A 23,542-nucleotide genomic window follows, 5' to 3' on the forward strand; every position below is an offset into this window, starting at 1 on the left:
GGCCACGTCATACCACGGCGTATACGGAGGGGGCTGGCGGAGGCGTTTCCGGCTGATTGTGGTCAAGAAGCGTCCTGTTAGTCATATACAGGTTGAAAAGTGTATAGCCTCATAGGTCCTTTACTGTCCAGGTTTCTTCTTCTTGATGTCACCGTAAGTATTTGCAAAAAAATTGAATTTATGGTTAGTTACTGGCTGTGTTCGTGGCGTGTTTTACTCTAGTGCCAGTACTATATAGCCCACAACGGTTCATATATATTATCGTGACTGAAATATCTCCCTTGTGCTGGAGTTCTAAAACAAAATTATCTGTGAAAAACATTTTTGAATGTAATAAATATATTACGTGGCTAACGAGCTAACTTATTGCCCAGTGGCAGTACAGGGTGGTGTTTGACGTGACGCTAGCTAGATAGCTGTAGTAATGTAGCTAGCTAACAAACCCCAATCCGAAAGAAAACGCGGAAAATAAAAGATTCTATAACTTTTCTAACTAATTTGGTAGGTAGCAAAAATGGTTAACATTTGTATATTCAGTTTTTCCCTGTAATCGATACGCCTCAAGTACGATTTAATTCAATCTGGTACGGCAAAAGATTGAATCGGAAAACTTTTGTGACTATTTTAAATAAATAATCACTTGTGGTCAACTCAGTTTTTGTTTTATTATACAGATTAAAATGAAATTAAAACTAAGCGGCCGCCAGTAATATGACGTCACCACTTTTCTTTGTGTACTGAGATAGTCTGATGACGTGTCTTTAGAAGGGTAAGTTTTTGAATGTGGTCTATAGTAAAAATAAACCAGACCTACTGTACAGCTCCTCCTCTTAGATGGTTGACGCAAGTTGTCGCATATTTTCTGTGGAACTCCGTAGCTCTGTGTTTATTGTAAATAATAATTGATTTGATATAAATATAAATACATTTGCCATGTTTCCTATCCTTTGAATTATAAGTTAATAAATCTGATTTGGAGATTTCAGACTGTCGAATTATTTTCTGTTGCTTACATACGCCAGTTTTCCATGTCCAACTGTTTTCTAATTTAGCTGTGTGTATATAGTTTTATTGTCTTTTCTGTAGATTTAGTACAGATCTTAGTCACAATGTGTTGTACTTAAGCACAAGATGAATAGTGTCTAACTCAGTTTTTCCCCCCCTACGATTATGAATATATTTCTACATACATTATCCATATGATCTTTAATGAATTTCGTGAAATATCTCCAAATATTATGCAAATACAGTGGTACCTCAGAACTCTAATTTAATCCGTTCAGAACTCCGGATCGAATCCTGAAAAGTTGGAGTTGTGATCGAATTTTCCACATAAGAAATAATGGAAAACCAATTAATTGGTTCCCGGTGTTCTGTCGATATATGCTGCCTTGTCGAAAAATGCTACCGTAGTGCTAATCGATAGCCCTAACCCTAACTCTTACCCTAATCCTAACCCTAACCCCCTAAAACCCTTACCCTAACCCCTAAAACCTAACCCTAATCCCAAAACGGTGGAACTGCACATGCGCAGGAAGGCTCGATAGCACGTCTCGATAGGTAGGATTTTATGACAGAACACCTGGCCCCAAAAATTACACCTAAATATGTATTTGTTTTAGCATTTAGACACAAAATGAACCGGATAAAACAAAAAGAGCATATACTGTACTAAACACATCTAAGCACATTTATCAAAACAGTAATTTGTAATGCAAGAAAATAAATGTATCCAAACAATGTGTCCTGCCCCGATCGTCCGCTCCTTCCGTGTGCCACACCCCCTCGTTAACCCCGTGTGGAATCCCCGCGTTTCAGTTTGTTTTGCCTGCCTTACCTGTAATTAAACCCCGTATTCCCCGATACCCTGACGTCTGTGCCTTTGTCTCCGTTCCGTCCCCGCCAGGCACAACAATATTATTATAATTAAACGTATTAATGGCGTATTATTAATATTAAAATAATGAATAAGAAATCTTTATTTTTAAATGTATTTTATTATATAATAATTACTGTTACTGTCTATCATTGTCTAAATGTATTTTTACTGTCTAAATATATGTATTCAGCTAGTGTAAACATGCACGATGCTATCACAGTTAATGCGAGGCTGAGACTGAAGCTTTAACCTTTGTTTCCGCTGAGAGACGTGCCGCGTGACTCATTTCCCAGGGCGTACAAGTTATCTTAGGTCGTCGTTCACGGTTTGACTTCTGAGATTCAGATCGAGTTCTAGGTCTTTTTTTTTTTTCGAAGTGGTTGGTTCGACTTTTAAGAAATTCGAGTTCCAATGAGTTCGTGAACTTATGTACCACTGTAATTATGTAAAAAAAAAAAAAAAAAAAACGTATTTGCCCCCATACTGATTTTCTGTATTTTTGGATATTTGTCTCTGAATGGTTTTTATCCTTTAATTAGAGGAAACCTATGTAAAACATAATATGTTTCTCAAATTATTTTATTTATATAAATTATCTAAAACCCATATCAGCCATGTGGGGAAATAGATTCTCTTAAACTATTGGGTGGATGATTTTATTAATGACTGGATGGAAATTTGGGTATTACAGCAGGAAATAGAAAGGGACAAAAATTAGACAGTAGTACACTTAAAACAAATTAGAAAAAAAAATAGAAATAGTCTTACTTTTGTAAAAGAAATAAATACAAATGTGCAAAAAGTTATAATGTGCAAACTTTATTTTTAAAAAGTGCTGTATAGTGGTTGCAGGTTAAGTAAATGCAGGTCAAGCAGTGCAAAATATATAGTACAAATATATGAAGGGGTGAACGAATGATGAAAAGGGAATGTGAATAATGTTAGTCTGCAGGGTGGTGATTGGCTGGCTTGCTGGCTTAGCTTAGGGCAGAGCTGTATGCCCTGATGGCAGCATGAATAAAGGATCTGCAAAGCATTCCTTGCTGCGTTTCAGAGAAAGTATTCTGCCATTGAAGTTGCTCCTCTGTGCCACAACTGTTGCATGTAAGAAGTGGGGGACATTTTCATTATAGGCCGATCCCGAGCACAGAGTTTAGCCTTCCAGTACAGCTTGTTTGGTCTCTTGGTGTCCCCAACTTTGATACTCCTGTCTCCTGAGCTATGTTTCTACCTAATAACTGGTTGTAATACCTTTACCTTTAGATTATTCCTGTAATCTGAGATCAGTCTGCTTCATGGAGTAACCCCTAGGCCACTCCAAAACATTTCATTTTGTGTATTTTCAGCTAATTTGGGAAATGTAATACTTTGCTAATTTATTAACCTGAGTACTATGATGTAGTTGATTTATCTTGACTGGTTACAGGAAGAATTGGTTCTACATCAATTGTGTGGAAATGGTTTGGATTTGCAAAATCTGACATGAACCAATGTAATGTAATTTGCAAATGGTTATAATTAGAGGTGCACCAGTCCGATATTCAGATCGGTATCTGTACCAATCCATACCGATTAGGTGGATCAGGTATTGGCTATTATTTATTTGTTATTGGCTTATTTGGGAGTCCGTACGTTTACATGCACAGCTAGGTCAAGCTACGGTTATAGCTTGACTGCACCATTTAATAGGACTGCTGTCCTTGTCCCAGTATACATACACGGGAAGGGAATCTATTTGTTGACCAAAGTATGTTTGACTTCGCTACAGTAGGTAGTGATATGACTCCTTTCAGCTTGTTATTGTTATTGGACTTTTTCCAGTTGACCCATTAATTCACAGAAAGTAAAAAATAAATAAATAAAATTGGTAATAATGGATGCGTGGACAAATGAAATGACCTAAGCTGTAATTACGATCTGGTTGGAAGAACAGATACAAGATCAGAATAGAATAACAAGAAATTAAGTATTTTGTATAATATACTATGACAGCACTGTATTGAAAAAATTTCAAATATGGCAGTGTGATTTTGTTATAATAAATATTGGGGTATTTATGAAACAAAAAAGGAGTTCAACATAAATTTCTCACAAACCCGACTAGAAGTAATTTAAACAGCAAGGATGAAAATGATTATGATTGTCTCAGAACACCTGCAGTGCTCATGCAAAAGCAGGGGAGGTAAACTTTAAACAGATTTTTAAACATATACTGATAATCTTGAAATGGAATAATTAAAATCGCAAAACTTGCTACGTTTTTTTCCTATCACAGAGTAAAAATGTTTTACCAATTCAATTTTATTTATATAGCGCATTATCACAACATTACATTGTCTCAATGCGCTTTACATTTCTGCCTCATAAGGACCCCCCATTGAGTAAGCCAAAGGCAACGGTGGCAAGGAAAAACTCCCTAAGAGGAAGAAACCTTGGGAGGAACCAGACCCAAAGGGGGAGCCCATCCTCCAGGGGCCGGCAGATGAGTCAAACAAACAAGATGATATGACTAAGCTAATACAGGGGTTGAAATATATGTCTCAATGCAGCGGCCGACTGGTGCAGGCACGGGGTGCTTGATGCACGATGGCAGGATTAATAGAGGCACAGCCGAAGGGAAGGATGGCAAGGCATCGTGTTGAGCCAAGGGCAGGCAGGTTGGAGGGTAGTTGCCGGAGGTGGAGGTAGTTGTCTTGCAAACCAAAACGTAAACGCCCTGCGCTATAATATTGAAGGTAAATTGAAGGTAAGAAAAGGCCTGATCTTAATCTAGCTGACTAGTGATGTCAGAATTGGATGTGCAAAACGTGCGATGTTGGTATTAATATTGCACCTCGTCTCGTCCTACTACAGCCATTTTTTGAATTCAGTACAAAATATCCCACCTCGTGCTGTGATGTCATTAGCCGCTAGTACCAGTTGTTAACGCCCTTTGGTTGAGCGTACAGATCTTTACAGTGCTGCACATTGCATATCTGCTGTATGCCGGCTTCTTCTGTTACTTCTGGATCAAAGCCCAGGGAGGGAAACTGTGGAGCATGCGCAGAGTGGCTAGGTCAGATTCAGTATGATTGAAAGATAATGCAATTGGGAGTCTATTTACTCATGCATGTATTGGGGTGTCTTTTAAGGGGTGGTGTTCAGGCTCAGTAAGTAGTACCTGCAGGTGTGACACTTCTTGCGTGGAGTGTTCACTCCTCTGTTAGGTTTTGTGTTGAGTGTGCATGTCTTTAGTGGTGTTTCACACACAACCTCTATTTGCTCCATGCACACATTAACCATACCACACTCCGATGCCTTGTTTGCGCTTCATATTTGAAGTGAAGGGGGCAGTGGAGGAAATCTACATATTTCACTGCTGCTAACAAGGAAGCTGACTGGTACAATTTCTAGAAGTACTGCATGGATCAGCTGAAAAGGGGATAGCCAGTAAATGTGTTTTTTTCCTGAATGCTCCTACTCATTTTTGCGACATGTAACTCTGAAACTACACCTATTAGTTTATTGCACATTCCACTTGCATCCCAATTTGCAGAAGCTTTCTCCACAATTAGGTGGTTGCCTGTATTTCTTTGAACTTTTCTTTACAGATGTATACGGGATTAACTACTACGAACAAAAACAGTATTTATTAATCAAAGTATTTTTAACACTTGGCTCATTATACCAATATACCAATTCCTTGACCATAACATCAAGGGATATTGAACAACTGACTTGATCTTGCGTGATGGCTGAAATCACATTCTGAATTGTTAAACGTGATTAATTGCTCTCCTTTTCACACATAGACACGCACAGTTGAGAGCGAAGCATGGTGACTATGACAAAGTGATACAATTAAATCCCCCCATGATAAATTTAGTCAGGGGGACTTCAGACTGCTACCAATAAAATTTGCAGTTAAATGTATGTAACATTAATTGTGTGTAATTAAGTTTCCATGGTAATATTTGTTTAGTCCAGTGAAGTTAAAGATTTTAATTTAGATAGAAATCAAAGATTTCAAATGCATCAAATCATTCCTTCAAGCAAATCGAATCATCTTGGGGCGGCCGATTTAAACCCCGTAGTGTTAAACAAATGAAACGTTACAACTATGCTGTTTATATTATCTTTTATTATTATTACAGAGCTGAAAAAATGTATAGATTTGTATATTGTTAGGTCAGTGGTTCCCAACCTTTTTTGGCCTGTGACCCCATTTTGACATCACAAATTTTTGGCAACCCCGTAGAAATTTTTCTTTCTAGAATTAGTTTTTTATCATGTTTGTTATACCGTGTTGCAAATACAGAGTAGCCAGATTAGTGCACAAAGTAACATTTTATTTTCCCTGATCACATGTACAGTTAGGTCAGCTTGTCTTTACAGGGCTAAAGGTGATTGCTATCATTTTTTTCACAATAAATCCGATTTTCGATTTTAATCGATTTTCTCCTCCCCTACTCAAAATCAAACTACAGATGACAAATAAATGGTTAGAAACAAGTTTTAACTATGTTTTTTATTTTATTTTAGGGTTAAAGTGCAATCTGACAAGCCAAAAAAGATGCTTGTAAGTGAGATGGCAGACCACGCCATTGTAAACACTTTTAGAAACTTGTAAAAACTTTTAGCATGTTAAAGAATCCTGGCTTTTCCACAGTATGTATGGGCACCATGTCTTTTGCAATATATATCGCGACAGCGTTTATCGCCTTCCACCGTGCCCCATTCTTATCATATGGCACACAGTTCGAAAACGTCTCAGGGAAGGTTGTTTGCTTAACCTTGGATGTTGTGCTGGTGCTGCGGCTATTTTCATTTTGCTGGGAGCTGCGCTTCTCCCACTCTGCTGCGTGCCTCTGCTTTAGGTGCTGGAATAAATTTGTCATTCTGCTTCCTTTGGTTGCAACAGTTTTTAAACAGACTTTGCAACGAGGACTTCTTTGGTCTGTGTCCGAACTAATTCCATATTAATGCACAAGCTCCAGCTTTCCCCCTTTCGTTGCCATGTTGTTTGTGAATCTGCTACAGTGATTGGGTGCGCCGCACTAATTTACCCATAAAGAACGGTGCGTCACATTAGTTCCGCTTTTGGCACTCGCATGTAAAACATGTAATAAAATCGATTTTCATAAAAACACATCGTCCTGAACTGTAAATTCGAATTAAACGTTAAAATCGACATATCACCCACCTCTAATTGTATATAGTGTCTTAATCATAATTTTTAAAAGAATAATAATTAGTTGAGAAAATATTTTTTATCAATTCTTTTTATTAATTACTAGACATTACAAGGTTTTAGTAACCATTTCAATTTCGTAGAACAACTTAAAGGACAGTTCCAAAATAACAAAGTAATCTTCCTATGATTATATTCTACAGGGGCTGTGGAATGTTACTGGATGAGACTCCGCTTTTTGACCCCACTCTTCTCCAGGAACTGGATTGGAGTAGCAACACTGTCCCATTCTCTCCTCCCATTTCCCCAGCCCAGCCTGGAGAGGGTCTCATTCTCCGTCCTCTTCACACTGCAGACCTCAACCGAGGTGCAAACTCCCACCACACTTTAGCTGCATGACTACATGTATCCAACCTTCGTTTAATGTTTGGTTGAGACATACCTGCCAACATTTAAGTTACAAAATATGGGAGTTTTGAATTGCTATTTTTTTATGTATTCATAAGTAAGTTAATAAGGTTAAGTAACCAGATTTATATTTTTACTTCAGTTTATGTTATGACGAAACAACATCAGCTTATCAGAATCATTGCAGTTTAACACTGTGGTTACAAAAGATCAGATTGTCACGCGAACTTGGTGACAACCTCAAGACTTTTTGTCATGCACTTTTTCCAGTATCACAAAGTATTTGTCTTTCTGGATGTTCGACTCATCACAGTAATCCAGAGTCCCTTGATAATGAAGAATAATATTGTCGATGTGCCCTTCTGTGCCTCAGCGGCGCGTTTGTGCTATTGGGAACGGATATGTTGGCTGGCATCATTTTTCCCCACTGTGCACTATATTAAAATCAGTCCTACAGACTTTACAAAAGGCATGGCCACTATCTTGGTGACTAGCAGATATTAATGGTGTCTGTTCATTCCAACTCTGTTTAAATTTGCAGTTTTTGTTTTTTTTGCCACATTGCCCAGACACTGCACTGACATTTTGACACCAGCTAAGTTGGCTAATTCATTCAACATAAGAACATAAGAACTATACAAACGAGAGGAGGCCATTCGGCCCATTGAGCTCGCTCGGGGAGAACTTAACTAATAGCTCAGAGTTGTTAAAATCTTATCTAGCTCTGATTTAAAGGAACCCAACATTCAAGTTTCCTTCCAGCATTGGCAAAGAGCAGCTGTGCACACCTCTTAAATGTGGTGGGTTGCCAGGTTGCAGTGATAGATGAAATTGTGTGTAACATTATGTGACATTGGGCCATACAACTGAAATTGTATGTAGCGTGAATTTTGTGTGTAAATTGTGTTTCATGGACAATCTGGCAACTTTGGTAATGTCAGACAAACATAAAAAACTTATGGATCCGTGTATGATGATTATTCATAAAACAGTTTGAGGGCCATACAGATTATGGCACTTTCTCCCACCGGGAGATTGTCTTGAAGTACATGAGATCACCAGGGGAAAATGGGGTGTTGGCAGGTATGGGTTTAGGTCATCCTGAGTTGTAATTCGATGTTGCTTGGTTTTGCTGTTTAATAACTAATTGTGCAATAATTGAACATGTCTGTGTTTTAATTTCTATATAGGATACTACAAACTTTTATGTCAGCTCACTTTAGCAGGTGATGTCACACCAGAACAATTTATCAGTAAGTGGCACTTGTTAATGTGAGGCATGCCTTGTATTTAGAGATTAAAATTTATTATAAAATATGTGTTGAGTGAGTCATAAATGACTAAAAAGGTTGTTTTTTCCCCTCATTCTTTAGAGAATTTTGACCACATGAGGAAAACCGGTGATTATTTTGTCATTGTCGTGGAGGACAGAAATCTTGGGCAAATCGTTGCAACAGCAACACTCATCACGGAACACAAATTCATTCATTCGTGTGCGAAGGTACGATAAATTTCTCTATATTATATGTTTGGAATTGATTTTGTGCTCATTTCAGTCATCCTTTTACAGAGAGGTAGAGTGGAGGAAGTGGTTGTGAGTGATGTGTGCCGAGGAAAGCAGCTAGGGAAGCTGTGAGTCCCTCTACAAGCTGTCTACTTAATGCCATCATAATTTTATTTACATTTTTTATGACAACAAATTGTATAATGATCATATGTTTTTCTCTCTGATTACAGCTTAGTGTCAACTCTTACACTTCTAAGCAAAAAATTGGATTGTTACAAAATAACACTGGAGTGTGCTCCTAATAATGTGGCATTTTATAAAAAATTTGGCTATCATGCCTCAGAAGAGACGTATATGCAGTGTCGCTTCTTTGAATGAGAGCAGCTGAAGACTGCCGTCCGGCTTGAACTGTGAAGACCAGTCATTGACACACGTGTGAGAAGGAAAAAGCAAAACCAGGAATTTGGGTTACTCTATGTGCTTTATCACAGTTTGGTTATTGGTAATTATTTAGAGTATATTTATATTTTGGAATTAATGAATATATTTAATATTAATCTGAAATGATCATGGAGAAATAAAGGTAAAAAATTTTACATCAACAAATTTTTTGCCTTCTAAATTTTTGGGTATTGTTAATGTCAAAATGTCTTAAAGAAATTTACATATAATGACTTTACAGTATTTTCCTTAATTATGCCAGTACATAGTCATAGTTTTTTAAAATTGAATGTTTGTACCGGTTTTGTATATTTTTCATGATCCAAAATGGACCACATATGAAAAATGGAAAAACAGTGCAAGATATTATTCAGTCGTTAAACAAATTATCAAATGGACACCTCATGAAACACTTCAGATGGGCTGTTTGAGTAGATTTTGACACTGGATATTAATTTAAGCTTAGCCCCCACCCCCAGATTGGTAATTTGAACAAGCCCCATTTTGTATATTTTGTTGTTTCTTGAGACTTTGGGATATATTTGTGCTATGGCAATTTTAACCTTTTTTTTAAAAAAATCAAATAAAAATGGCTTTGGGATGAAAAGTAAAACTTTGTTAAAGGAAAGCTTTAAATGTCTATCACTTCAGTGATTCATTTAGTGACACTTTTACATGCATAGATATTTAAAAATGGAGAGCTCATTCTCTTGAGGACTGTGGAAGACTAACTTTGGGATCCCAATTAATTGTACAAGCATTATTTTCAGATGCTCCAACGTAAAAATGTCAGAGCATTGATATTAATGGTTGTATATATTTTTTGGTGGGATATGGTGAAGATTGTCATGCTGTTATTACTTAAATGAATTGCACTTGTGTGAGGCTTATTAATGGCTTATTTAACAGGTACTTTATTCAGCATTTTCTTGTTCATTTATTCCATATATTCAAATTACAAGTCTTAACTGGAAAAAAATGTCATTATTTTTTCAATTCTGATGGCTACAGTTAATTTTCGGTTTAACTACATATTTTCAGAAGTTGCAAGTGAATCTTGTAGCATAGTCCATAATCTGTGAATGATCCTATGACAGTTCCAAAAATAGAGGGAAATGGTCATTTTATCTTGTATGTGTTTAGGGGTTGATACCTGGAGATTATTTAAAATAAAGTTGTAAAAAAGAAGTGACTAAAAATTTATAAATATGACTCTCTTCTTCATGTATGTAAATCACACATAAAAGATATATTTTGTAAACTAAATATTACAAACTGCATAATGACAATATTGACACACCATGAATTTTCCCTAAATTGTGTAAAGGTTTGATTGGCTTAAAAACATTAATTTCCCAGGTCCTGCAATTTTGGATACCAGGAGCAATTTTTCTTTTCTGTTGAAAACTTTGTTTCATCTAGTAATATTAATAATAATATATTAATACAAATAATATTATAAATATAATTATAATATGATTACATTATAATTAAATTATGAATAATATAACAATTCGTGATGCACTCAAAGATGGGGAAATAGGCATCTACTTCGTTTTCTCTAAATATGGGCACAAGTCAATACGGCGACTCGCATCAAATCCGATATTCTCCCTTTCAGGGGACCGGGTTGGAACTGTCGGAGACTGAGTGCAAGGATGCAAAGCAAAACTGCTCCTGTGTGGGGCACAGGGTAAACTCAAGCAGGTCGAACGTAGCCATGCTAATCCCAATTACACAGACTTTCCCCACCACAGTTAATCCGCCAAAGCCGAAAAAAACACAGGGACTGAGTGACACAGACAAAAGAGGGATGATGCCACCAAAATTTAACAGTTCGATCCTGGACGAGCCCCCAATTTCTGTTACGAGCTCCAGTCTAGGGTTGGGGCGTAACAGAGTGGAAGGGAAAAGGGAAGTGGAATAAGGGAAAACACAGGGTGTGGTGCACAAGGGAACATATGTGGACAAAGGTTGGTTGCAGAGGCTATGTAGGAACATCAGCTCAGCGTCTCTAAGTCCCTGGGCATCAGAGGTACCAATCTGAAGAGAGTCATCAAAGGTATTGCCGAGGAGGCAGAGCAGGGGAGCTTCTGGCTCCGCAGAAAGGATAAGCAATGGGGGAAGCAGGGATCTTAGGGCCAGCTGCAGGGGGCGGTAGGGAGACGTTCCTATCGCTGCTCCACCACCCAGCGATGTTCCGGGAATAAAGAAGCGAAACATCAGTGAAGGGTGGCTCCCAGCTGACAACCCTGCAGCCGACAGAAGGGCACTGTTGGAGGTGCGCCAGGCAGAGATGCCAAGCAGGTAGTTTCACCTACTTGTGCTGAATATTCCTACAAACACAATTCAACACAAAGTGCTTTACACAAAAAAAACAATATCTACATATTCCGCAATGAACTGTAAGCGGAAGCATTTAGGAACAAGAGAAACTCAGTCATGAAGTGGCAGGCCAAAAACTGTGCGCCGGGAGCTTCATGGAATTGACTTCCATAGCTGGGCAACTACATGCAAGCCTCACATCACTAAGTGCAATGCCAAGTGTTGCATGGAGTGGTGTAAAGCATGCTTCTTTGTCTGGCAGTCAGAGAGACAAGTCTGGGTTTGGTAGATGCCAGGAGAATGTTACCTGCCTGACTGCATTGTGCCAACTGTAAAGTTGGGTGGAGGAGGAATAATGGTATGGGGTTGCTTTTCAGAGGTTGGGCTAGGCCCCTTAACTCCAGTGAAGGAAACTCTAAATGCTTCATTATACCAAGACAATTTGGACAATTCTATGCTTCCAATTTTATGGGAAAAGTTTGGGGTAGGCCCTTTTTTGTTTCAGCATGACTGTGTCTCAATGCACAAAGCAAGGTCCATAAAGACATGATTGGATGTGTTCGCTGTGGAAGAACCTGACTACTCTGCACAGAGCCCTGACCTCAACCCTGCTGATCACCTTTGGGATGAACTAAAATGGAGCCTGTGAGCCAGCTCTTCATGTCTAACGTCAGTGCCTGACCACACAAATGCTGTTCTGTATGAATAGGCAAAAAATCCCATTCATCACGCCTATGGATTTAGAATGGAATGTCATGAAAGATCTTGTAGGTGTAATGGCCAGGTGTCCCAATACATTGTGTAGTGTATATGTTCAAGAAACTAAATGTGCCCTTGCAGCATCTTTTTGATATACTTTGTAACTTCTCCATATCTTTGCGCTAATTATTAATTTCAAGACTAAACAAGACCAACATCTTTGCATGCAAACTTCACTTCCTATGTAGTGATATTAAGCCCCCCCCCCCTCCAAGTAAGAAAAACTGGAAGAACTAAATATGTTAAAGAGTTTTTGGTGTTGTTTTAGGTGACTTTTAAATGTTTGACTTTGGTACTTTAAAATCATGCCCAGTATTGTTTCAACAGCTAATCCTATATAGAATCACTAAGTCTGCCAAAGCCCTCTCTGACTTACTTTAGATACATAATTAATGTTGAGCACCTTTGGATGCACAGTGAAGATTTCTAGATATTTTAGCTGGAATCGGGTGGGCATCTTTCAGTTCCTAAAGCAAAGGTAGCTGGATAATTTTGTGCCAGTAGTTGCATATAAGGTTTCAGGAACTGTGTGGTCCATATCCCCAGCAAGTCTATGAGAAATTATGTATTCTCTTCACCTGTTGCAAGGACACTGGATGTCCTTGCTCTATGACCAAAATGTCTTCACTTTGCTTTGGACAGAAGTGTCAGCTAATCAAATGCACAATGTTTTTTCTAGTACTTCTAACTGAAAATCTCCTTTGTTGAATACAGCTGAATGCAGAACATTATCATAATGGGTAGTAGGAGGGCATATCACATCACACTGTGATTTGATGGTGCATGTTCAATAATCACCAGGGCTTTAGGTAATTGCTGAAACATTTGTCTGGACGCCAGCATTTTGGTACTATATAGACGTTAACTTATGTCCACAATTCAGTAAGCAGATTAGTAGTAAGCCTAAAACATCAGAGAGGTTATAATGTCCAAAAGTTAGTAATCTGTATAAATTCAGTGTATCTTTATATTTAAGAAACGTGTCTGACTACATGAAGTACCTCCACACCTTGATGCCTTTTTACCTTGTTTAACCATGGTATCGCCTCTTTTAAAAGATGTAGTGGTTGCTGAGGTGTCCCTTTCTTCACCGCCACTTCAGTGCTTATAAATCGCTTCCATGATTTACCAAAACAGTAGCATGTGGCGTGCTACGATTATCAAGCTTGGTTAACATAAGGATATGCAAAATTTATACAGATTATTGTGTCTATTGCACGTGCGCCAAAGAATCATGTGATAGCGTGTAGCCCTAGTGTGTACCATGCTTTGCATTGAATAGAATTTATGAGCTAATAACTTTAAATACCAGGTCTACAGTAATGAGCAGACAGGCAATTGCTACTAATAACCAGAACTTGCGTAATGTCTGTGTTGTGATGTATGTATAAGTAGTAACAGAAACATCCCTAAGAATGATGCGTATGGGACATAGGCTTTGAATGAATTCTTTGAAGATAAATCGAGAAGGCTGAGGGGATGCAGTGTGCCAGTATACTACTAAACACATATTCCATGTACTCACTAAAAACCTTTAAAATAAACTTTATGAAAAAAGTTCTCCAGCTAATCAAGGTAAACACACAGTTTTTTTTTTTTTTTTTTTTTTTTTTTAAATGCCAGTTATCCAAGTTGTTTTGCAAAACAAAAAAAAAAAAACTACGAAAAGAGTATTTTACTCAAATACATGACTAGGCAAAAGCATTTCTCTATGTCTTAACGTTAGGGAATGGTGCTGATGCTTTAGGGTACACTATCTCGCTATGCATCATCTTCTGTTCCGCTGTCTTCACTGTCACTGTCTCTTCCTGGGTGCTCAGGCATTTTGGGGTGTTCTTGTTTTGCCTCTTCCTGCTCCATATGGTCCTCTTCAGCAGCCTCCTCTGTGCTGGGCTCTTGCACCACCTGCTCCAACTTGCTCTTTGCATCAGCTATCGGCTGTGGTTGGAAAGGTGCAGCTAAAAGACTGTCATCCACCTGCTGAAGACAGCCAGTGCATGTTGTGTCCCATAAACTTATTTGTTAACACACACAAAGTAAGCACAGAAACCAGGAAAACCTACCAATTTTACGTTTTAATTTTTGTACCCTAACTTTAAGCTTGCATATTGGGGGGGGGGGAGATATACCCTTAGACTGCAGGAAAATGGAGATGCACTGCACCAGTAAGCAGCATCCAGAACAGAATCAGAACTTGGACCCGAAAGATGCACAACTGTAGCTATTTAAACAAGAAACCCCTATTGAAATCAAATAAGACTAAATGCCTTAAGTCTTTAGTGTTCTTTGTGTATATGTAATTAATATAATCACTGTGGATTATATTACATTATTCACATTTGATGATTATTCGATTTAAAAGCATCGATTAAAATTTTCCTTCTCGAATACTCGGCAGTATGGCAGAAGGAAGACTATTTTAGATTTATCACATGGTCAGAATTAAAGTGTATTGATTTGGCTGTTCAGTACCTGCGATTATATGTACAGTTGTGTTCAAAATAATAGCAGTCCGACATCACTAACCTGATCAATCACCGTTTTTGGTAGAAATTATATTTCTACATGGCAAATAATTTACTAGTAGGTATAGTAGAGTAATGGAAAACCAACAGACCCAACAGTCATGACATGCATGCTGCTGATTATGTGTAACAATCATTACTTGAAAGGGGCGTGTTAAAAAAAAATAGCAGTATGAAGTTCAATTAGTGAGGTCATTCATTCTGTGAAAAAGTAGGTGCCAATTATGGGCCTTATTTAAGGAAGGAAGGCAGCAAATGTTGTCCATGCTGGTTATAGTGCATTTCACTCTGAAATTCTGAGTAAAATGGGCATTCCAGACATTGTTCAGAACAACAGCGTACCTTGGTTAAAAAGTTGATTGGAGAGGGGAAAACATATAAAGAAGTGCAGTAAATGATAGGCTGCTCAGCTAAAATGACTGCGAATGCTTTAAAATGGCAACCAAAATGTCACCAAAGACGTGGAAAAAAACGAAAAACTACCATTCGAATGGATCGAAGAATAGCTAAGATGGCAAAGACTCAGCCAATGATCAGCTCCAGGAAGATCAAAGAAGGACTAAAGTGAGTACTGTTACAATTAAATGATGCCTATATGAAGCCAAGCTATCTGCAAAGTCCCATTGCTGAAAAAAAAGACACGTGCGGAAGAGATTACAATTTGCCAAAGAACACTGGCCTAAAGAAAAACGTCACAACATTTTGTGGACTGATGGAAGCAAGATTGTTCTTTTTGGGTCTAGTGGCTGCAGACAGTTTGTCAAATGACCCCCAAACACTGAATTCAAGCCACAGTACACTGTGAAGACAGTGAAGCATGGTGGTGCAAGCATCATGTTATGGGGATGTTTCTCATATTACGGTGGAGGGCCTATTTATCACATACCAGCAATCATGGATCAATTTGAATACCTCAAAATACTTGAAGAATTCATGTTGCCTTATGCCGAAGAGGAAATGCCCTTGAAATGGGTGTTTCAACAAGATAACGACCCCAAACACACCAGTAAACAAGCAACATCTTGGTTCCAGACCAAGAAGATTGACTTTATGGAGTGGCCAGCCCAATCCTCGGACCTTAATCCAATAGAAAACTTGTGGGGTGACATCAAAAATGCTGTTTCAGAGGCAAAACCAAGAAATGTAGTCCAATCATCGTGGGATGGAATACCTGTTCACAGGTGCCTAAAGCTGGTCGACTCCATACAACACAGATGTGCAGCATTTCTCAGAAACAGTGGTTATACAATTAAATATTAGTTCAATGATTCAAAGGAAAGCAAAATCTTAAAACATTTTTCAGTTCATACAGTAAATCTTTGAGTTTGTAAAGAAGAATGTGGACACTGCTATTTTTTTGAACAGCCTAATATTCCCTTTCCTTCATTTTTGGTAAAGGAATAACACAAATGTGATGAATTTCTCTTCTTGTTTTGATTTGGAATAGACTTTTTAGTGTTCCCGATGCATTTGCATGTATGGAAATAAAAACTATTATAAGGATTTTCAGCTTTATTCACTTTTTTAGACACACTGATATTATTCTGAACACAACTGTACATGTGTGTTTATAATACTATTGTATTTGTTGGAAATTAAACTTGTGATTTACAGAATATTAAGTTCAACCACTACAAAAATATTAAAATATGGGCACTCTCACTAACCTTAATCTTTTGAAGACGAATGTTACAATGAAACACAGTATTTGTCTTTTGTAAAGAGCAACTGAAATTAACATTTTAGGTATATTAAAATATTTGTCTCTCTGATTTGATTTATTTTATATAAAGTAACTTTATTGTGGGTTACATGCAATAAAGTATGATTTTTGCTCAATTTTTCATTAGTTTTGTCATTTTTCCCCCCCGCATCTGTGTAACTCTGCCCTGGATTTGTTGAAATACTTTTGTTTGTTACATAACAAAACTGATCAACTATCCCAGGGAAAATTGACATTGACATAATTGCATTTTTCACTATTAGCTCTGGAGGGCTATATTAAGTCATGCTCCATATGGCCAAACACAATATTGCAGTGTTCAGAAAGCTGTAACAATATGAAATGTATATATTATTTTGTTTTCTGGCAAAATCATTGAGGGTGTAACCCTTGAATGGCTGCACCTTCTTTTTTGGGTTAAGTGCAGTGGGCATGACCGCGCTGATATAAAGAGAAAGTGTGTGACTCAAATGCACATAACTTTTTTTAAGAGCTTTTTTGACTTGCGCATCTGATGGGAGAACTGAAATCCCTATGTATTTATTACCACTGGTTATAAACATTCAAGCTCTATGCATGTAGACTGGAGTCCGCCTTCCTTTATCCTGCCCTATCTTGTGTTTTGCACTTTTTAACCTATTGTGAATCCCTCCCTTCATAACTTTCTCTGTATTATGCAACGCGGGCTGGAGGTGGGGGTGCTATTTCTTGTCAGTGTTTACCTTTCTATAGATGGTAGCACAAAACCCACCTGACTTACCTGTCTAGTTTGTGTTTTCTGAATCATGCTCATGTACATGTTGTACACCAGACTCGCCATCTCTGGCATATTCTTGATGACCTGATCAGAGTATGGGGAGCGAGTCCTGTTCTGTGGAGAATAATGAAATTTACCAAAGCAAATAAAAGTGGTATGATGTGTCAGCTTTACTTGGGTGTTTAGAGTTGGTCTCATACCTGAACTACTTCAGTGTAGTACTCCTGGGGCCAGATGTGAAGTTGCAGAGGGCGGGCAGTTAGCTGGCTGAAGACAGGAGTCAGTTCAAAGCAGTTGTGGAACAGGGACACTCGTGCAAAGATGTAAAGGCCAAGTCTAGCTCTGGACATGGCCACTATCAAGCGCCGAACATCTCTGGGGAAATACACAAGAGATATAGAGTTTGAGACATTTAGGGGCTCTCTAAACAACAACATTGTACTACAAGGACAGCCCCATCACCTGCTCCACCCATCTAATCTATACTCATCTCACACTCACCAACCTGCCAATTTCTAGAAGAGTTGGTTGGATAAACTTGAAATGTGAAAGTCAATAAATGTACTTCTACCTGAATGCTCTTAGTCCTAGTTGTGTAATTCTAAAACTACCTGTTCATTTACTGCAAGTCTTAATGTTCAGATCTTAAAACGTCATTTATATAATTCATTTTTAAATGTTTAAATATTTATATTGTATTTATTTCTCACTTGCATTATGATCAAGGTTATTTGTGACAAAACAGTAACAACTGTAACAGATGGTATAGACCAGGGTTCCCAAACTGCAGTCCTGGAGGGCCAGAATCCAACACAATTTAAAAATATCTTTCTTCAAACACCTACTAAACCTTATAATTAGCTGATTAAGATGTTTGAGCAGGGAAATCTACAAACTGTGTTGGATTCCGGCCCTTCAGGACTGGAATTAGGGGAACCCTGGTATGGACAGAACCATGAACGGGGGCATAGACAGATTCTTAAAAAAAAATACATTTTGGTACGGAAGATGTATTAAACGTGTACGCAATGATGTTTTATCTCACAAAATACTAATCCTAGCTCACATAATCCTATAATGTGCACAATTTACCTTCTTGTACTCTCAAATTACCATTTCAAGCTCGCAAATTTTTCGATTTCTCAGGAACACTGTACAAGCCAGTAATTCTAAAACTGTGGGGTGATTATTATTTAAATATTCAAATATTATTTGATTATTTTCTGAATGTTCTACAGTAAAGCTTATACTGATTTTTGGCTGCTAGCCTCCTCGTTCATCAAATTATATCTGTAGTAGTCCAATAGTCAGTCAGTGAAATGTATCATTGGATATTCAGCAACATTAAGTTGTGTTAGAATTTAATCCTGTCAATTTTCTGATGACATAGGGAAAGTGTGCAAGGTAGGCTTGTAATATTTTCTTTAGACTGCGGTACTTGCAGTACTGAAGAGTCAGGACACATACATGAGGATGCTATTCGTGGACTACACCTTTGCTTTCAATACTATCATCCCAGCAAGCTCACCTCCAAACTCCCCCAGCTAGGCCTCAGCTCACCACTGTGCAAACAGATCCTGAGCTTCCTGTCAGAGCCTACTCAGGTGGTGAGACTGGGCCATCACCTGTCCTAAACTATAACTCAGAACACTGGCACACAACGTCCCCTTTCACCCACGATTATGTCCCTGCATTCACCACTAACACCATTGTCAAGTTTGCAGACGACAAAACAGTAACATTCCTGTAATATTTCTACTACTCTGTTCTGTTATACTTCTTTAACCTTTGAGATGGGGGTGTCTGCTTACCTCAAGTGTCCCACAGCTTTGGTGCGAACCAGTGAGAGGATGATGTAATCATTTTGCTGACCCTGAAATCTGTCAACTGTTGTCACCTACACACAAAAATATATTTTCGCATCACCATTCTTGTAGAGCAAAAAATAATTTTCACAGCGTTCTGGCATTTGATATAAGGAGCTTGGAAGGGCATTTTTGTATATTTCACATGTTGAGTCTTGGTTGATGTCGAGAGAAAATATTAAGTATCTCAGTACACTTAGAAACTGATATGGTTATAAATTTATGCATAATGTGTTAATGCTACATTTTCCCACAATGCACTTACACTGCCCCTGTTTAAATGTATAGATTATCCAAGTTAACCAAGTTCTAATCCTATTCCTGTAATATAATTTAGTAACAAAATGGTTGCCTCCATACTTTACTGGGATGGCCAAAGAAGGGGTTGCTGGCACAGCGCTGGTTCACCACATCCCTGATGAGGTGCTTCTGCCCATTGTAGGTGGTCAGTATGCTGATCTTCTCTGCGGGATACCCCAGGAGGCGCATGTACATGAAGAGGGCCACAGCATACTCTGCCTCAGCTAGATTCTGAATCCCAGGAGAACAAAGAGCAACAACAGTATGTAAAAGGTACTTCCAGCATAAAAATTTGCTTTCCTTAAACTTTTGTAAATTTTCTATTAACCTTTCACATGACCACAATACAGCAGTGCAATTAATTACCCACCTTAATTCTTTTTTAATTTCTCCTTACTACCTTGAGTGTATGGGTTCTCATAGTTGTCATACAGAATTATACTGTAATAAATACAACTGTATTACCTACTTCATTGTAAATAATTTAATAAAAACATGAAAATTACATTTAAAACATCTGTTACACAGACCTGTGCTGTGCTTAGTGACAAATATGAATATGTTCTCCTTTACACAGAAAGCATTCACTAAGATGATCTTTTCCAAGACATCCCACTGTATGTACATTGATTTCCAGTGCTGGGGAAGCTACTTTAAACAGCAGCTTTCAAGCTACATGCTACTTACAAATTAAAGTAAGCTACAGCCAAGCTACTGTTTCAATATAGTAGTTAGCTGCACTACAAGCTACAGAGAAAAAGTAGCCAACTACAACAAAGCTATTTCATCCAGTAATACTTAATATTTGTGCTGTAGGATACTCAAAGCAAATAAAAAATGTGAAACATGAGGTTTAAAAGTAATATGAAAATATTTTTTTTAACAACGTAATGTCAGATCACAATAAGGTTTCAAAGAAGTTTCTTTGGTGTAAACCAAGAGTACTTCACAATTGCTGTGTGAAAATTTGAAGGGTTATAACAAAAGACAGATTTTTATAATATGTCCGAGAACCAAAGTCTATCCATCCATCCATCATCTGCCGCTTGTCCGGGGTAGGGTTGCGGGGGTAGCAGCTTCAGGAGAGATACCCAGACCTCCCTCTCCCCAGCTACCTCTACCAGCTCCTCAGGGAGGACACCGAGGCATTCCCAGGCCAGCCGAGAGATATAATCCCTCCAGCGAGTCCTGGGTTTGCCCTGGGGCCTCCTCCCTGTAGGACATGCACGGAAAACCTCTCTGGGTAGCCGCCCAGGAGGCATCCGCACCAGGTGACCAAACCACCTCAACTGCCTCCTTTCGACGTGAAGCAGCAGCGGTTCTACTCTGAGGTCCTCCCGGATATCCGAACTTCTCACCCTATCCCTAAGGGAGGGCCCAGACACTCTGCGGAGAAACATCATTTCGGCCACCTGTATTCGCGGTCTCATTCAACGCGTTAACTGAAAGAACTGAGCCGAAAAGCAAAGCTCTCGATCTATTGGTCCATCTTCGTCCCTACCCTCACCTATGGTCATGAGCTATGGGTAATGACGCGTCCGATCCCCGGCTGACAAAACTGGCTTTCGTGACATGGAATGTCACCTCTCTGGTGGGGAAGGAGCCTGAGCCTGGACGCTCTTTTCTTCTGGAGTTGCGGCGGGTGAGCGACGCCGGGCTGGGGTTGGGCTACTGGTGGCCCCCCTCATGGCACGCCAACCAGCATACCACTAAGGGAATCCAAGAAGGCCGGGTACTCTGAACCAACATTCGGCGCATAAGCGCAGATGACAGTCAGAGACCTATCCCCGACCTGAAGGCGCAGGAAGACAGCCCTCTCGTTCACCGGGGTAAACTCCGTTGTTAATGCACCGAGCTGTGGGGCCCACCAGTAGCCCCACCCCAGCCCGGCGTCGCTCACCCGCCGCAACTCCAGAAGAAAAGAGTGTCCAGGCTCAGGCTCCTTCCCCACCAGAGAGGTGACATTCCATGTCACGAAAGTCAGTTTTGTCAGCCGGGGATCGGACCGCCAGGGCCTCCCTTGGCCACCACCCGATCCACAAAGCACCAAACCCCTGACATTCCCCTTGCGGGTGGTGAGCCCACCTGGGGACAGTCCCGCATGCCTCTTTCAGGCTATGCCCGGCTGGGCCCCATGGGCCCCTCACCCAGGCTTGGCTCCAGGGTGGGGCCCAAGTGACCCTAGTCCGGGCGTGGGAAATGGGACTTCGCTTGAATACCTTATCATAAGGTTCTTTTGGTTTGCTCTTTGTCTGACCCCTCCCCTGGGACATTTTTGCCTTGGGAGACCCTACCAGGGGCTATTGCCCCCGACAACACAGTGACCCTGGGGGCTGAGGCACGCAAACCCCTCCACCACGATAAGGTGGCAATCCAAGGAGGGGCGAGAACCAAAGTGCTCCTATGAATTTTAATGGAAGCGTCTAAAATTTTATTTATTTTTCATCCCTTTAACTCTCTGGGGTCGAGTATGTCGTCGGCGACATCGCGTACTTTTCGCGTCTATTTCAGTTTATATCTCGCTGAAATCTTAATGTAGAATCATGAAAAAAACGCTGGCTAAATCCGTAATCTGTCTTCTTTTCAAAACGTCCATTGTCGGAAGTATTAAAGTTTTTTTAATTAGGTTAAATCGGCAGAAAAGTAAACCATGTCATCTTTGTTTTACCTGCATCGGGGGCGTGTAGTGCCGCTCTCACCTGAAGATTGCTATTCACATTCTAAATAGCCGCATTAGCGCGTATTCAAATCGCATTCGCATGGTAATTTGATTAACAGCGCAACGGTGAAACGCAATCAAGATACATCCCCTTCAGCGCCATAAAAGGGGGTTGGGGACGTGGCCAGGTGACAATGGCTCATTCATACACATGAAAGTTGCTACATATTCAATGAAAGGAGCTATAAGCTAAGCTGAAGCTATAAGCGTGATTTGACTGCACTGATTGGAGTGTTTTAAAGCAGCAGCTGCTGACCTGGATGAGCTCACTGACAGCCAAATCTTATATCAACTTCTGCAAGGATCTGTGTCTTCCCACCAGAACCAGCTTGAAATTCAATAATGACAAACCGTCGTTTATGACAAAACTCAGACAGCTCCGGCAGGCAACGGAAGGCGGCCTACAGAAGTGGGAACAAAGCCTAGTTCAGGTAAGCAAGGAAAAGGGAGGCCAACAACTTTGCTTCAGTGTGAAGTGTGGAAAGGCCTGTAATAGCCAATTTATACTTCTGCAGTGAATCGATGCCATAAGTACAGTGCAGCCATGGACTCTACACCATAGCTTACGCCGTAGCCTGACCTGCACCTCCCCAGAAATGCAACTACAGGTCCGCAAGAACTGAGAGACCACAAGAACTGTGATCGGTCCACTTGGTAGCATTTGTTTTTATGGGAGTGAAGAAAGCACATTCTAGGTGTACTTATATCGCTTATCGTTAAATAACCCATCTTAGGCATTGTAGCAACAAATCTACAAAATCAGGATGACAGCACCAGTTTTACTTACCTCCATTAAGCTTTTGTACTTTACAAAACTAAAAAAGCAGTACAGACACTAATTTTAGAAAGGAAAATGCTAGTGACAAAAAGATGCTTCATGAACCATTTGCTGTTTGACCACACTAGATGGTGCTATCTGTTAAAAAAAAGGGCACAAAGCATGCCCCAAAACAAACCAAGAGCACCATCAAGTGGGGTCAAAAAATACAGCAAATGGTTCATGAGGTGTTATTTTGTCCCTCACTATGCATAAAAAGTGACTTTGTAGCAGCTTGACATTACAAATTTGTCTACAGGGAGTTGGGAGTAGCACAAATATAACCAGGACGCAACAAATGGATACTTTGTTTAATGTTTGTTTTCCCCCCCCCCCCAATTGCGTGA

At 39.4% G+C, this 23,542-nt stretch overlaps 2 protein-coding genes across 6 annotated transcripts in view; one reads left to right on the forward strand and one right to left on the reverse strand.

Annotated features, from left to right (window-relative positions):
* Position 1: 1 nt before the first annotated feature.
* On the forward strand, positions 2-10,604 carry gnpnat1 (glucosamine-phosphate N-acetyltransferase 1). 2 transcript variants are annotated; one of them, XM_023797825.2, is made up of 7 exons: positions 7-153; positions 6,401-6,437; positions 7,253-7,416; positions 8,648-8,710; positions 8,831-8,958; positions 9,028-9,089; positions 9,195-10,604. In XM_023797825.2, exons 3-7 carry the CDS (start codon positions 7,263-7,265, stop codon positions 9,340-9,342), a joined length of 555 nt encoding a protein of 184 aa, XP_023653593.2. In that variant the 5' UTR covers positions 7-153; positions 6,401-6,437; positions 7,253-7,262; the 3' UTR covers positions 9,343-10,604. The 2 variants fall into 2 exon arrangements, with proteins under 2 accessions (XP_023653592.2, XP_023653593.2); XM_023797824.2 differs by lacking the exon at positions 6,401-6,437 and having other exon boundaries at positions 2-153.
* A 3,414-nt stretch (positions 10,605-14,018) lies between these two features.
* aqr (aquarius intron-binding spliceosomal factor) overlaps positions 14,019-23,542 on the reverse strand; it is a 72,884-nt gene continuing 63,360 nt past the window's right edge. For 2 of the 4 annotated variants that reach the window (XM_072698935.1, XM_072698934.1), the window contains exons 32-36: positions 19,720-19,890; positions 19,306-19,391; positions 17,695-17,869; positions 17,498-17,608; positions 14,019-14,469 (exon numbers count right to left, since the gene is read on the reverse strand). In XM_072698935.1, coding sequence (XP_072555036.1) covers positions 14,251-14,469; positions 17,498-17,608; positions 17,695-17,869; positions 19,306-19,391; positions 19,720-19,890 — 762 coding nt within the window. In that variant the 3' untranslated portion in view covers positions 14,019-14,250. The remainder of the gene's footprint in view (positions 14,470-17,497; positions 17,609-17,694; positions 17,870-19,305; positions 19,392-19,719; positions 19,891-23,542) is intronic. The other 2 variants (XM_072698937.1, XM_072698936.1) reach the window with 2 other exon arrangements.

The sequence above is a fragment of the Paramormyrops kingsleyae genome, chromosome 14 (assembly GCF_048594095.1).
Source record: "Paramormyrops kingsleyae isolate MSU_618 chromosome 14, PKINGS_0.4, whole genome shotgun sequence".
In the NCBI taxonomy this organism is placed as follows: Eukaryota; Metazoa; Chordata; class Actinopteri; order Osteoglossiformes; family Mormyridae; genus Paramormyrops; species Paramormyrops kingsleyae.